Raw genomic sequence first — 16,316 nt, 5'->3', positions numbered from 1 at the left:
AATAAGAAATATTTCCAAATTGCTGGGTAAACTCAGACATTGATTGAAGCTTTAAAAAGTGCTTAATGGTTAATGTGACAATTCCTTCAGTGTCACTTCCTCATAGTTCAAGTTAGGGATGATTTTGAAATCCTTTTAGGATTTATTTCTGTCTCTTCCATTTTAATCCTGCTCTTCCATCTAAGGAATTTATGGTTGAATACATGTTTTTTCCCATTCCCCCTTTTCCTCAAAACAATTCTCTGAGGCAGATTAGGCGAAAAGAGGGTGATTAGATCAGTCAACACAGCAAGCTCTGTGGTTGAGCAGGTACTGGAACTCAGGCACCCCAGATTTTATTCTTGCTCTGTGCCAAACTAATCCTTGATTAGTGTGAACAGTTATTCGTACTTCGGGGTGTGTTTAATTTTTTCACTGGCATCTAGATAGGCTGTGGACATGGGGGTGGGGAGTTGAGCTCCCATGAGTGATGGTATCTGTAATCCTAAAATCCCAGAGAAGGCACATTTAGATGTTGTAAATGAGAAACATCAACAAAAATAGTAACCCCTTCAAAACTCATGTCATGTTGAAAAACATTCGTTGTTTTTATTTTTTGCCATACAAAAGAGTAATTTAGAGAGCATGTGGCTGCATATTCCCTCTGATTCATTATTATTAGGATTGCAGAAGTACCTGTGGGATTGGGGGTGGGGGGGGAGCTGCCACCTCCTGTCCCCTGGTTATAATTGGGAATCATTCTGTTTTTAATCCTTGGGGTCTGCTCCTTGGAGTTCCATTGAATTTTACAGAAAATCATTGCAGCAAAACCCCTGGATTAAAAACAGAACTAATCTTAATTTGGATGCCGCTGGAGAAATCTGCTCATCTCTAGGTTAAAAACAGTTGTCTGTTTTTCACTGAATGATTCAAAGTAATTATCTGAGTCATTTATATGCACAGATGGTTTCAAAGCAAGTCTCATTTGGACTACAGTGGCAAATTTAAGTCTGAACGTACCAGTTTAGATTGGGAGAGGGGATGGTTCATATGATTGATTACTGCTCCAGATATATATTCCCTCCATGTAGGAAAAATGGAGCCAGAAAGAAAGCTTGGCATCACCCCAACATATACTTTTTTTATGTAGGGGAATTTTTAAGATATAACTCCTACCTACAGTGTGAACAAATTCAGCTTTTAAACAGCCTTCCACATCAGTAAGAGTTAAACTATGAAATAAAAGCATTCAGGAAAAGCTGTCCTCTCTGCTTTTCACTTTCCAGTGGATCAGATGCTGGGTGATCTCTCCTCAGACTGGAATCAATTTTTAATGGCACTGAAATACTCCTAACATTAATGTCTAATTTCCAAGAATGAAATTGAAAGTGAGTTCCAAATCTAAAAGTGAATGTCTTTTATCTTTCATACTGTGAAGCTGATGGGCAGAAATATTGAAATTTGTTGTGATGTGAAATGTTTGCATTAAGCTTGCAACCTGTGGACTTCATTGATGGTAGATTTATTAGATTTGACTATAACAAATGTGCAAGTATTTTCCTTTGAAATGTCCAGATGAAATAGGGCATTAGCCTCATTTTCAGCTGGAAATGTCTTACCCTTTCCAGTGCCACTTCTAATTTGGGTTCTAACTAGGTATGTACAATGCCTCCCCTGGCACAGAAATCAAAATACAAAAATTCTTGGAAGGTGATTGACTGATAATAGTTGCCCGGATCTCCCTCTTGGGGAGAAAGGTGGTGATGGGGATAAATTAAGAAAATACATTAAAAGGTGTTAGAAATGTATATTATGTGCTGCTTAATACCTGAAAGAAGAACCTGAATTCAGGCTATGTAAACCATCCCCAGTTTTATAGGTGATACTGGTTCTAGATTTATTATTACAAGCAACTTGCCCACATTGAATGTATCGGTTATGCAAGGAAATGGAAAGTCAGCTTCAATTTTATAATTAAATCTGATTGATATTTTTTTCTTTGTGGACTCTTTGCAGCCCCACACATGGGTCTACACCAGTGTTTCCTCTAAGCTGCAGAGTCTTCTGAGCAAAAATTCTACTTTGTGAGCTACTGGCATTAAAGTTATGAGCCTACTGCATACATTATTGTTCTCTGGGGCCATTTTTCCTGACAAAAAAGTATGAACTGGAGGCTAAAAATCTGTGAGCTAGCTCATGCTAACTTAGCTTAGAGGGAATACTGGTCTGCACTCATACAGAGCAAACCCTGGCAACATTTTAGAGTTGTAGGCCAAGAGAAGGCACTCTTGCTTCCATTCCCTTGAGGGAATTTTGTCATGGCCCTCTCTGCACACTTCTAGAAGGTTTCTGGGATTTCTTCTGTATGTGCTAACATATGTATAATTGCTATGATGACCACTGAAAGGCCATCAGTCCTAAATAATTGTTCTGTGTTTTGTTTTGGCATCATTAGCAATTAAATAAGATGCTATTCACCCTTTCTGTGTAAGGGGATTGATTGTAAAAGAGAAGTTAAATGCCCCTCTGGGCTAGTGGTTTATATAAATACCTCACTTGCCTACAGAACCAGTTCTATTCAGAATGGGAACAAAGAGAACTCTCACTATATAAAACAAGGTATGTTTTGTGTACTTTCTCTAGGTCAGCAGCCTTATATTGCATGTTGAAGAAGCCCATACACTTCCAGCAAAACATTTTACTAATCCTTACTGTAATATCTACCTGAATAGTGTACAGGTAGCAAAAACACATGTACGAGAAGGACAGAATCCGGTGTGGTCAGAGGAGTTTGTTTTTGAGTAAGTATTATATGATTTTTTTAAATTGTTGCATTTAAAAATCGGTGAATTGGTGTTTTCAGTTTCCGTTAACGGAAACCAGAAATTTAGCCAATTCAGTAATAATCACCTCTAGTTTATAGGATTAAATTTTTAAAATACCAATTTTATGCTGTGCTAGAATGTCTTAAGTAGGAGTATAGTATAACTAATCATTTTCTTTTTTTATAGTGATCTCTCATCTGATATCAACAGATTTGAAATAAGTCTTAGTAATAAAACAAAGAAGAGTAAAGATCCAGATATATGTAAGTGTGTGCGTACTTGTTTGAAAGCAAATTATTACAAAAGTAGTAGTATTCCATCTTTGTATATTTCATATTTGGTTGGGGAAAATACTTCGAAAATTCAGTTGACATTTTTATCTTTTTAGCAACCATTAACTCACTTCCCCTTAGTCTGTTCTGCTTTTCCAAACATTATGAGTTGTGATGATGCTATTTCTAGTGATAAGGCACAAGAAGGCCCAATACACAGCAGTAATTTCCCTTCCCTTTCACTGGTTTCACCACAGACTTCTTTATAGTGGCCAACTGTTACTTTTGAGCATTACTAGGAAGAGCTGCTCTTCCACTAAGAAACTTTTGGTCTGTGCCTTACTCAACCCTAGAGACTTCTCCATGTGCACACAATTGGTTTATTTATTGTTTTTCTCCCATGAGTTGACAGCAATATTTTGTGTTAAATTTTTTTAAAAAAAATGATTCACAGCACACTAATGTGAATTCACAGCATCCTTCATCAGATTAAAAGGTAAAAAGGTAAAGGTAGTGCCCTGTGCAAGCACCAGTTGTTTCTGACTCTGGAGTGACATCGCATCACAATGTTTTCACGGCAGACTTTTTACAGGCTGGTTTGCCATTGCCTTCCTCAGTCATCTACACTTTCCTCCCAGCAAGCTGGGTACTCATTTTACCAACCTCAGAAAGATGGAAAACTGAGTCATCCTGGAGCCGGCTTCCGCTGGGATCGAACTCAGGTTGTGAGCAGAGAGCTTGGACTGCAGTACTGCAGCTTTACCACTCTGCTTCACAGGGCTGTTTTAGTCAGATTAGTAGGATGCTATAAGTCCATCAGAGGTAGCCTTTCCCTATGCCTCTCATTTTATGCATTATTATCAGTCATATTAAAAATTATGTACTTTGATTTGGAGCTAATTCATATAGTTGGATTTTCCTGACTTTCACTGAACTCCCTTTGATTTACCTGTACTTTATATTTTCCTTTCTGCTTTGTTTTATTTGTGTACCTTGTTAGAAGTGTTTTTTTAAAATAAAATTTAAAGCGTATATTACCTTAATTCTTTCTTGAAAGATTGGTCCAGGAAGCTATAATGTACATAATGCATGTATGTTAATGTCTGTTAATTTAGAATTTGTTTAGTAACTTCAAGAAAATAGTCTTGCTATGCCGATCCATGATAATTTGAACTGTTTTTAAAAGTTAATTGTATTTGTTGACATTTGACAAGTATTATACTATACTTTTTCTTTAAGTTGCAAGGTGCCCTGATGTGGATTGATGCTGAGAGAGGAGGGAGGGATCACACTTTCCCTTGTATAATATTATCTCAAATAAAAATCTGCTTCCTTGAGTGGCTGTCAGTTATAGAGAAATGTTGCCCTATTCTTTTGACAGGACTAAAGTAAACTAAAAACTGTTTTCTGCCTTTTTGTAAAAAGTGATCTTTCTTTTAAAAGAAATGCTCATTTGATTTGTATATACACAATAGTGTTGCCACTATTAGTAACTAATTTTATGCTATAAAACACAGATGTTTTGAGTACGTGGGGCTACTTAAATGAGTTCTTTTCATATGTTTTATAATGGTGGAGGCTACTGTGATGTATTGTGCGTGGAAGGAAATCTAAGATTAAATACCAGATTCAGAAGACTTTGGAACAAAGTAGCCCATTTTCTCCCCAACATAGATAACCAGAAGAGGAAAGACTCCATTCTGATGGGCCCAAAGCATCATGGGATATCACTTTCCCTTTCTTCCCCTTGTAAAAGAAGACAGGTGCTATGCTGAAGGCAATTTCAGGAGTTCTGGCACTCCCACCCCCCCAGCAGTGTTGGAACCCCTGTATTTTCCTCTGTTACTATATCTCAGTTCTGCAAGGATTAAACCTTTGCTGCTGGTGGTGGAATACATATCAAGTTTGATTCTATCAAGAAGAAGGCAGTGCCCACATTCCTTAGGTCTTTTGAGTGCTTAAAAACACATGGGATGGAGACAGTGCTGGTTGCTTTAGTGGATGATTTTCAGTGACAACTGGATTGAGGCGGGTCAGCAGTACTGTTGTTGAATTTGTCAGCGGCATTCGACATGGTTGACCATCAGTTGCTGGTTCACCGCCTCGCCGACGCGGGGATTCAGGGGTTGGCCTTGCAGTAGCTCTCCTCTTTCCTCCGTGGTCGGGTACAAAGGGTGGCGATCGGGGGACAGTCGTCCCAGAGACATCTGCTTAACTGTTGTTTAATATCTATATGTGCTCCCTTGCCCAGATTGTCCAGTGATTTGGACTGGGTTGCCATCAGTACGCTGATGACACCCAGCTCTATCTGCTGATGGATGGCCAGCCTGCCTCTGCCCCAGAAAATCTAGCCCTGGCGCGGCAGGGTGGCTCAGGTTGAGTCGTCTGAAGCTGAATCCAATGAAGACAGAGGTCCTTTTGTCTGAGCCGTGGTGGCCTGGCAAGGGATATCCCTTTACCAGCTTTTGATGGGGTGCCATTGATATCAGCACCCAAGGTCAGAAGCTTGGGGGTGCTACTGGAGCCCACATTGGCTATGGAGGCCCAGATAGCAGCCACTGTGCGATCTGCCTTTTTCCACCTTAGGCGGGCACGACAGTTGGTCCCTTTCCTAGAACACAGTGACTTAGCAATGGTGATCCATGCAACGGTCGCCTCAAAATTAGACTACTGTAATGCCCTCTACATGGGGCTGCCCATGTCCCGAATCCGGAAACTGCAGCTGATGCAGAATGCGGCAGCCAGGCTGTTATTGGGTTTCTCTATGTGGGACCACATACAGCCGGGGCTGCGGAGGCTGCACTGGCTGCCAATAGTATTCTGAATTCGCTACAAGGTACTGGTTATTACCTTTAAAGCCCTATATGGCCAAGGACCTGCCTACCTTAGGGACAGTCTCTCCCCACATGTTCCCCAGAGGGTACTTAGATCTGGATCGCAAAACCTATTGTCAATCCCCAGGCCGAGGGAAGCGAGATTGAAGGCTACCAGAGAAAGAGCCTTCTCAGTTACGGCCCCCCACTGGTGGAACCAACTCCCAGAAGATGTCAGGGCCTTGCGGGACCTCTCCCAGTTCTGCAAGACCTGCAAAACAACGTTATTTCAACTGGCCTTCAGCCAAACTATTAGATGCCCAACGCTACTGAATGCACTGTATTAACTTTAGCACCAAAGATTGTTTTAAAATTGTATTAATACTTTTAAACTGTTTAAATTGTTTTAACTGCTTAATTGATTATTGTAATTGCTTGTTTACTGTTTTATTGTTTGATGTTAAAATGTTGTTAGCCCCCCTGAGCCTGCTTTGGCGGGGAGGGCGGGATATAAGTACAAAAATAAATAAATAAATAAAAAATGTTCCCCAGAGGGTACTCAGATCTGTAATGCAGAACTTACTGTCAATCCCCGGGCCAAGGGAGGCAAGATTGAAAACCACCAGGGAAAGAACCTTCTCAATTGCTGCCCCCTATTGGTGAACCAGTTGCCGGAGGAAGTTAGAGCCTTGTGGAATCTCGCCCAGTTCCGCAAGACCTGCAAGACCCTTTCGGCTTGCCTTTAGTTGAGTTGCCGATATAGCAGCATAAAAGGAGATACTTAAGAGCACTGAATACCACCGGAAACTACATGATATTAGCACCAACACTGTTTTAATTGTTTTAATTGCCTGTACTGTTGATCTGTTGAATTATTTAAATGTTTAACTGATTAAATTGTATTTGGTACTACAATTTATTTTATTGTTATGAGCCGCCCTGAGCCTGCTTCGGTGGGGAGAGCGAGATATAAATCTAATAAATCAAATCAAATCAACTGTTAGCCCCCTGTGAACAGGTAGAACATAGGTTACTTGCTTCACCAACAGAGGCTAATAGCAGCACATGGGAAATGATTTCTGTATTTTAAAAAAGTCATAGCAAAAAAGGCCTCCCCCCATGTAGCAGTTCTGATCCAAATTGATATCCCCCCTCCCCCCCACACACACTGCTTTTGGACATTAAAATATATATATTGGGAGATCTGATTACAGTTCTACCACATAATATGTGGTTTAGCCCTGTGTCATGGTGAAATCAAATACTGTATTCAATCTGCAATATAGAAGAGTACAGTGGCAGTTTGTAATTGTGTTTTGATTTTTACAGAGGTTTATCTTATTTCTCTTTTCTATTTCCAGTATTTATGAGATGCCAGTTAAGCAGACTACAGAGAGGACAGGCAACAGATGAATGGTTTCAGCTCAGTTCGCATGTACCTCTGAAAGGTATTGAACCAGGCTCTTTGCGTGTCCGAGCAAGATATTCCATGGAAAAAATAATGCCAGAAGAAGAGTACAGTGAATTTAAAGAGGTATTGTATCTTCATTTGAAGCACAGTAGTTTTAAATATTAATACTTAAAAAAACACTCAGGAAGGCTAGTGAATTCCGGTATTCCAAGACAGCTATTCTCTTGTGAAGCTTCCATCAATTGTGGTGTTGCTTTTACAGGAGGTATTCAAGGTGGATTAGTGTAATCATGATGTTTATTAAAGCAAACATATTTTAAGAAACAATAGTAGCCTTATTTTGTAGTGAGTTCTTGCGGTACGTACAGCATCATTGTCTAAAGCTTTACTATCTGTTTTTAGTTGGTACTGCAAAAAGAGCTACATGTGGTCTACGCATTATCACACGTATGTGGACAGGATCGGACACTACTGGCTAGCATTTTATTGAAGATTTTTAGTCATGAAAATCTGCAAGCATTATTGTTGCGAACGCTAAATGACAGGGAAATAAATATGGAAGGTAGAGTATGAATAAATTCATTGTATTATTAAATGTAATTTTCAGGGCTACTCATAAACACTCACACTTTTTTCTGGAAGGCCCCATTAACCACTTCTACATTTAAAATAATAGCAAATTAATATTTACATGCGAGTTTATGAATGCATATTTTTGTTCAGATGAAGCCACAACTTTATTCCGTGCCACCACACTGGCAAGTACGCTTATGGAGCAGTATATGAAAGCTACAGCCACACAGTTTGTTCTCCATGCTCTAAAGGACTCCATTTTAAAAATAATGGAGAGCAAGCAGTCTTGTGAGGTGAGAAACTACATCTTAATTTATTGCAGAAAATTTAATCTTGTTTTTTAAATCTTTTGTTATATGTCTGAGCTTTTTAAAGTGCTTAGATCAGCACTGTGGTCCTTCTGCAGTTCTATAAATAGATTAGGCTAAAAGAGATTGACTAAGCCATACTCAGTTAGCTTCATGGATGCAAATCTAATACATGAGCCATTACACCAGTTTGGATCTTATCTGAGTGGTTATGCTCAAGTTTGTGTCATTTATCATGTTTTAATCACATGCTTTTGAGACATTTCAAAATGTTATTTTGAAATTGTTATAATAAAAACAGCATATGCTTAATCTAATGTCCACTAAGAGGTTTATTGGAATGAAAATGGAAAGTAAGCATTTCATAGTTGTTGTCAGGCATGTCTAGACATTGTGGAGTTGCTAGACCTTGTTCCAGACCTTTTGAGGTTGTCGGAATAGGGGGCTGTAATTTCTGGGGCCAGTCATTCAAAGAGCTTTTTTCCATTTTCAGAAACCTTTGCTAATTACTAACAGTATGATAATCCGAACATTAAACTCCATTTCAACTTGTTCTTTATATTTTGCAGTTAAATCCTTCTAAGTTAGAAAAAAATGAAGATGTAAATACTAATTTAACACATCTGTTGAGCATACTTTCAGAATTAGTGGAGAAAATATTCATGGCTGCAGAGATACTACCTGCGTAAGTTCATAAACAGGTTTTTAAAAAGTAATTTCAATTTTCTTGTTTATATTTTAGTTCTAGGAATATAATTTAGGGAGAGATGGTGGCTCAGTGGTAGAGCATCTGCTTGACAAGCAGAAGGCCCCTGGTTCGATCCCTGGCGCCTCCAACTAAAAAGAGTCCAGGCAAATAGGCGTGAAAAATCTCAGCTTGAGACCCTGGAGAGCCACTGCCAGTCTGAGTAGACAATACTGACTTTGATGGACCAAGAGTTTTTAGTTATTCAGTATAAGGCAACTTCATATGGTCTTATACCTTGCACTAATTCTGTATTTTGATAAAATTACTCCATTGTCAGTCAAATAAAATTTTATTGCATTACAAAAGCCACCTCAATATTATGAATCAAAATGATATATCAAGCAATACATATAATTTGTTCTATCAAAATCAAACAATTTGTTTTTCACATGTTTATGAATTGAAATGTATCCTTTATTTTAATTCACTTTTTATTTAAATTATTTTGTGGCTGAAACTCTGATTTTTGTATCTGATGCTAAACTTAAACCAGTATCTTGAATGAAAGTGCAGTGTAGAGTGTTGTATTATATTTGCCCATATTTGGAATTTCTTCATTTATATACTGTAGTTATCTAAAATAATGTAATATTTTAAGCTTATAACTGGGTTCTTTTTACAGAACATTAAGATATATTTATGGTTGTTTACAAAAATCTGTTCAGAACAAGTGGCCAGCAAACACCACCATGAGAACAAGAGTGGTTAGGTAAGTGGTTAGGTGTGGCTATTTGGTTTAAATATAGTGGCTTAGCTTCTGTTGTTGCAGAGCTGATTTAAGTTATACAGTTATATGTTATTCTCTCATATATTCAGCTTTTACAAATAAGACAATTTACATCAGGAGTGTTGATAAGGACAATTTACACAGGGGTGTCAAACTCATTTGTTATGAGGGTCAGATCTGACACAAATGGGACTTATGGGGCTGGGCCATGTGTGTCATAAAACTAGGGTTGCCAAGTCCAATTCAAGAAATATCTGGGGACTTTGGGGGTGGAGCCAGGAGACATTAGGAGTGGAGCCAAGATCCAGGCTGTGACAAGCATAATTGAACTCCAATGGGAATTCTGGCCATCACATTTAAAGAGACGAAACACCTTTTCAATTCCTTCCTTCCATAGGAAATAATGAAGGATAGGGACACCTTCTTTTGGAGCTCATAGAATTGGACCCTCTGGTCCAATCTTTTTGAAACTTGGGGGGTATTTTGGGGAGAAGCAGTGGATGCTATGCTGCAAATTTGGTGCCTGTACCCCAAAAAACAGCCCCCCAAGCCCCAGATACCCGCAGATCAATTCTCCATGATTTTCTATGGGAATAAATCTCCATAGGGAATAATATTCCCAGCAGACATTTCTCTCCCCTCCCCCCGCTTTCTGACAACCCTGAAGTGGGGGGAGGGTCTCCAAACCAGGGGATCCCCTGCCCCCACCTGGGGATTGGCAACCCTACATAAAACATAATATGAGGTAGTGGAAATACAAGCTTTATAAAAGACACAGAGAAACACAATTAAATGTATTTTTTTAACTTAAAATACAAGCATGCTCATTCTTGCAATATTTTGTTTAAGATGGAAAGGTGGAGGAACAGTGGGATTTGGCAATGCAATTTTAAAAATAAAATATCAAGAAAAAGCACAAGGATCACAGCAGAAGCCAGTAAAATGCTCTGAGCCTGGGAAAACATGAAAGGTGGGGGAATAGTGGCATTTGGCAATGCAATGTTAGCCACCCTGAGCCTTCTTCAGCGGGGAAGGCAGAATATAAGTCAAATAAAATAAATAAAACATCAAGAAAAAGCACAGCAGATACTAAAAATATAAAATACTCTGAGCCTGGGAAAAAAATGAAATGGAATGCCATGTAAGCTTCTCTCCCCCACCCCACCCCACCCCACCCCAGATGGACTCTTCAGAGTAATATCCCCATTTGGCTGTGGGTTCCCAGGTTAGAATACTCATTAGGTTAGGTCCATTAAGCTGAGACAAGCTGGCTCAAAGCATCAACCCTTTATTTGCATGGACACTCCAGGAAGCATAAGTTTCAGCTGTCTATATAGGAATGCTGAAAGTGAAACTGATCTCCATTCCATTGAAATACATTGCAGCATAGACAGAGTTGCAAGGAAAACATGGAATGGATTTTCCATTAAGGTCTCTGGGCCCTATCTATCTGGGCACAGAGATCTTAAGGCAAAAATCAATTCCATGTTTTCTTGCAGCTTTGCTTCGTGCTGCAGCCTGCAAAGACAAGGCAGAAAAAGTAGGGAGCTGAAAGAGCTAGGAATTTTGGCAGCCTTGGAGCTTCAAAGGGTGAGGATAGGAGGGGGCAGGGTGGGGAAAATTGCTCTGGGGGCCTGATTAAAGCTCTGGGCAGGCCAGCTCTGGCCCCTAGGCCAGACATTTGACACCCCTGATTTACATGCTTTATCTTTACATGGATTCACGTGACCACTTGCCAGGTGATTAGTTATGATGTATCTGTAGCTGATTTGTAAACTATTTGGCTGAATGGATATGTTGGCCATTTACTTTACTTGGGAGAAAGTTACAAATTTAAACTACTCTGATGGGAAAAGCTCACTGTGGATACGTTCATGTGGGCTTTTACATTCTGCCAAGTGGTAAGGTGATTTCTACCAAATGTTGAGTACAGATATATAGCAAAGTGGTCATCTGCATCTGTCCCACTTTGGGGTGAAGGTGAGATTCCATGGCTATCTTCATTGCTGTGAGAAGCCAAGAGACTGAAATTGTGTTTTTATTAAAGAATGATATCCTAAACAAGTATTTTCATGAACATGTTTTATATTTCTGAATAGCACAGTTGTTGAGAGACTGAGTAAAGACATGTCGTTATTCTTCTTTTCAGTGGCTTTGTTTTTCTTCGGCTGATTTGCCCTGCCATTCTAAATCCAAGGATGTTTAATATCATCTCAGGTAAGCACTTTAGACAGCATTTTTGCAGGTGCAGTTAACGTGATTCTCCGGTAGTAATTCTGTGTCCAGGATAACCCTTAGATTCTTGACCGAGTCAGCAAGTGTCAGCTAGGCTCCACTGCACGTAAAAAGCCGTTCCCTCCAAAACTTCAGCTTGCTGTCTTGCCAGGATTTCTTTTCCACTTGTTCATTGTTTTAACCTCAGCAGTCAGATAGCACCTCCAGACCTCTACAACATCACTAGGCAGTTTGGATAAAGAAATGTAGAAATGGGTTTCATCAACACTGAAGACAACCTGCTGTGAAACCACGAATCATTTTTTCCAAAGGACTTTATCATAAAGATAAAATAGCATAGGGAATAAAACTGAGCCCTGGAGGACAAGTCCTGTGCTTGACAACAGCTGGTCAACAGCAATCATTTGAGTCCTCCCTGTAGGGAACCATTTAAACCAATTTGGAACACATCCTTTAATCTCTACTTCTACCTCCAAATGCCAAAACAAGATGGCATGGTCCACAATATTAAGGACTGCTAATCAGGTAAGAGCAACAAACTACTGGACTCCAATTTTTTTCTGTTTCTTCAGAGCAACATGGCTGCCCACCTGGATCGATCTAGTCTATATTCAGACAGTCATAAAATTATTGGCGATGCTTCTGTCCTGTAGCTCAAGACTGAAAGGGAGTCTTAAGCAGCTGAGTCATTCAGGAAGATCTGGAATTGTTCTGCAAACTCTCTTAATCATCTTACTCAGAAAAGAGCAACTTAGAGACTGGGCAGTAATTGCTTCTTCATTAACAGCCTGTGTTAGTGACTGGGGAAAGGTGTCCGAAATCAGTGATTTATGATGGACATCAGGAATTCATTGTTGTGATCCTTACGAGATTTCAGCAACTAGGATGGACAGAGATCCATAGTACTGTGGTGACCTTCAGAGATCCAAAAATCCTGTCAACATTCCTTATGGTAACTGGATTGAAATGATCCATAAACAGGGCAGATGATGTACTTGACATTTCAAGAGTGTCAGCTATATTAGCATTCAAATTGGAATATATTTGAAAGATTCACTAAACACAAATTTTCAAAAAATATCACAGCAGTTCCTGAGAATCTAAAGACTCAGGCTTCAGAGTCTAAAGGTGGTGAAAGGCTTTAAACAACTCTGGTGAGAACTAGCTGATGCAGTGGTAGCATTGCAGAAAAGTAGGATTTTTTTGTTGCAGCCACTGCCTCCCCACAGAGTAGGTAGGGTCAAGCTTATACTGAAGAAAACCATCACTGGACAAAGGTGTTGTGGCCCATTTTAGACCTGGCTCATATTTCCCCTTATTAGGTAAGATGACTAAACAGTGGTGATAGAACTGCTGTATGTATATGCAATCTGTGTTTAAGACTTGCTTTGAGGCAAAGATTGCTTTACATCTTTCTAAAGACATTCTATCATTGCTGTTACATCTGTCTGCTACCCTTGATACAATAGACCATAGTCTTGTTACAATGACTGGAGAGGCTGATGAAGATAAAAGGAATGGTTCCTCATTAGTTTCAATCTTTTTGATCTGTTGAAAGATCCAGAGTCTTGTGTTCAGTATTTACATTCATCTATTGAATGATAATCATTTGGCAGCTTTATAATTGGATGTCACCAATTTGCTAATAGCACATAACTGTGCATTTCTTGATTAAACTTCCAGAGCTGCAATCTTCCCCCTTGGCCAGTATCATTGTCAAGTAGATGGGGGTGGCAGAAAAAGCTGGAACTAAATCCAAGAGGCACAGAGATGTTGCTTGTATAAAGGTTTGAAACCTTGAAGGGAATTGGTTTGCTTTTACTGGATAGTATAATGATATCACTAGTAGATTGTTCGAAGAACTTAGGTGTTTTGTCACATCCCACCTTGCAGCTAAACAAAAAACAGTTTGCCAGGAGAACTGTCTCCCTCCTGGATAGGTTGATTTAACTATGTTGAACCATGCTTTTGTAACATCCAGGCTGGACTACTGTAAAACTATGTGAAGCTCTCCTAGGAAACTTCAGCTATATCTACTTGTATATTAACAGGAAAGAGCTGCTGCCATCATGTTTTTAAAATCATGTTTGCATCTCAAGGTGTCAGTTCTTACTTTTAAAAACCTTTCAAAGCCTGAGATCTACTTATCTGAAAGACCATCTTTCCCTATATGAACTTAAATGTCAGTTACAATTATGCTTTGCAGAACAGAATTTGGTGGTGGTCATACCACCTGTTCATGTGCTTATCTTACAGACTTTTCATGTTGTGAAGCAAGCTGCCTATGGGGGCTTGTGGAATCAGTGATGAACCTTGTATGTCTTGTATTATACTGATATTGTTGTTAACTGCATTGAACTGTAGAAATGGTAGGAGTAGGATACAAAGTTTTAATACAGAATTAGTGGGCTGAGTTGTAGGAATCCTTGTGACCCTCCAGCCATTGCAGTCTTCAGTACTAGTAATTTTCACATTTGTTCTCTCAGATTCTCCTTCTCCTACTGCTGCAAGAACACTGACGCTGGTCGCCAAGTCTGTGCAGAATTTAGCTAATCTAGTTGAGTTTGGAGCAAAGGTAAATATGAATATTTAGATATATATTAGGTGCAATCTCCCAGATGTGTTTGAGTTGGGGCATAGCCAAGTTCAGTGGTAGTATGCATATTTACTTTATAGAGGCTTAAAGGCTTAATGTTTAAAGGCTCATATGTAAAAACAATGGCCACAGTTGGCTTTCACTGATAGTTTGCCATCAAGAAATTCTAACTTGAAACAAAATAAATTCTTTTTCGTCAAATTTGGTATCTTTTTTGCAAAACTTCAGGGTTTTGTATGTTAACAAACATTTATTATATATAGCAGGAGTCAAGTTGCACCTCTAAGTCTATTCTCTCTCTCTGTCACTCTCACCACCACCTTAATTTGAACTAGAGGTCATTAGAATTTAGGCCAGAGCTCAAGAACAGTGGTCCCCAATCTTTTTCGCACTAGGGATCAGTTTTGGGGAAGTTTTTCCATTGTTCCACGGTTTCCACAGTTTTTCCATTGTTCGGGGGCGGGGGGGCAGTGGGGCTGATGGTTTCGGGATGATACAATATTGCACTTTTTTCTATTAGTTTGGTGTAGTGGTTAAGTGTGTGAGCTCTTATCTAGGAGAACCGGGTTTGATTCCCCACTCCTCCACTTGCAGCTGCTGGAATGGCCTTGGGTCAGCCATAGCTCTTGCAGGAGTTGTCCTTGAAGTGGCAGCTTCTGGGAAAGCTCTCTCAGCCCCACCCACCCTCAGGGTATCTGCTGTTGGAGAAGAAGGTAAAGGAGATTGTGAGCTTCTCTGAAATTCAGAGTGAAGGGCAGGATATATGTCCAATATCGTCTTATTATTATTATTGCATTGTAATATATAATGAAATAATTATACAACTCACGGCCCATTTGCTAACAGGCCATGGACTGGTACTGGTCCATGGCCCGGGGGGGGGGGGGCAGGGGGAATCCCTGCTCAAGAATACTCTATTTAATAGAGGGTAGCTGAATAAAACCTTTTTCTCAAATTCCAAATATAAACTGTTTTCTTTTAGGACAGCTGAAGCTTTGCAGGGAAATATAAACACCTTTCTGAAGCTTTTGATTAAGTCTCTGCAAGCAGATACGATCTTCATGGACGTTACAATGATGCTGAATTTCCTAACGTTACTGGGTTAGCACAAAAAATACTAATAGCAGATAAGACAAAGGAGAAGGATCCTGGGCATCAGAGTATTAGCTCAGTAGCTGACAAGGTTTCAGTTATCACTAAATTGAATATAGGTTTTATTTCTTTCTGACAGGTGTTAGACAGTTGTTGGAGAATGTACTCCAACAACAAGCCCAATTCTAGTCTCTAGTGACACACCAGATTTATTAACAAGCTAATTTAGGATTTGGTTTAATAAGAACATAAGAGAAGCCATGTTGGATCAGGCCAACGGCCCATCAAGTCCAACACTCTGTGTCACACAGTGGCAAAAAATTTTATATACACACATACACTGTGGCTAATAGCCACTGATGGACCTGTGCTCCATATTTTTATCTAAACCCCTCTTGAAGGTGGCTATACTTGTGGCCGCCACCACCTCCTGTGGCAGTGAATTCCACATGTTAATCACCCTTTGGGTGAAGAAGTACTTCCTTTTATCCGTTTTAACCTTTCTGCTCAGCAATTTCATCGAATGCCCACGAGTTCTTGTATTGTGATAAAGGGAGAAAAGTACTTCTTTCTCTACTTTCTCCATCCCATGCATTATCTTGTAAACCTCTATCATGTCACCCCGCAGTCGACGTTTCTCCAAGCTAAAGAGCCCCAAGCGTTTCAACCTTTCTTCATAGGGAAAGTGCTCCAGCCCTTTAATCATTCTAGTTGCCCTTCTCTGGACTTTCTCCAAT

General features: G+C 39.5%; 1 protein-coding gene and 1 non-coding gene across 2 annotated transcripts in view; both read left to right on the top strand.

Moving 5' to 3' along the window:
- Nucleotides 1-16,316, top strand: part of RASA1 (RAS p21 protein activator 1) — a 120,732-nt gene that overhangs the window by 87,188 nt on the left and 17,228 nt on the right. Inside the window, exons 14-22 of the mRNA XM_060235731.1 lie at nucleotides 2,623-2,780; nucleotides 2,991-3,067; nucleotides 7,251-7,423; nucleotides 7,703-7,862; nucleotides 8,024-8,166; nucleotides 8,751-8,866; nucleotides 9,552-9,638; nucleotides 11,806-11,873; nucleotides 14,378-14,466. Of these exons, the coding sequence (XP_060091714.1) occupies nucleotides 2,623-2,780; nucleotides 2,991-3,067; nucleotides 7,251-7,423; nucleotides 7,703-7,862; nucleotides 8,024-8,166; nucleotides 8,751-8,866; nucleotides 9,552-9,638; nucleotides 11,806-11,873; nucleotides 14,378-14,466 (1,071 nt within the window). The remainder of the gene's footprint in view (nucleotides 1-2,622; nucleotides 2,781-2,990; nucleotides 3,068-7,250; nucleotides 7,424-7,702; nucleotides 7,863-8,023; nucleotides 8,167-8,750; nucleotides 8,867-9,551; nucleotides 9,639-11,805; nucleotides 11,874-14,377; nucleotides 14,467-16,316) is intronic.
- TRNAV-GAC (transfer RNA valine (anticodon GAC)) lies at nucleotides 8,943-9,017 on the top strand. The gene has a single exon. It is a non-coding gene; the product is annotated as a tRNA-Val (tRNA).

This window comes from Heteronotia binoei, chromosome 4 (assembly GCF_032191835.1).
Source record: "Heteronotia binoei isolate CCM8104 ecotype False Entrance Well chromosome 4, APGP_CSIRO_Hbin_v1, whole genome shotgun sequence".
Taxonomy (NCBI): domain Eukaryota; kingdom Metazoa; phylum Chordata; class Lepidosauria; order Squamata; family Gekkonidae; genus Heteronotia; species Heteronotia binoei.
The sequence above is the reverse complement of the archived record's forward strand: the minus strand, read 5'-3'. Positions and strand labels throughout refer to the sequence as shown.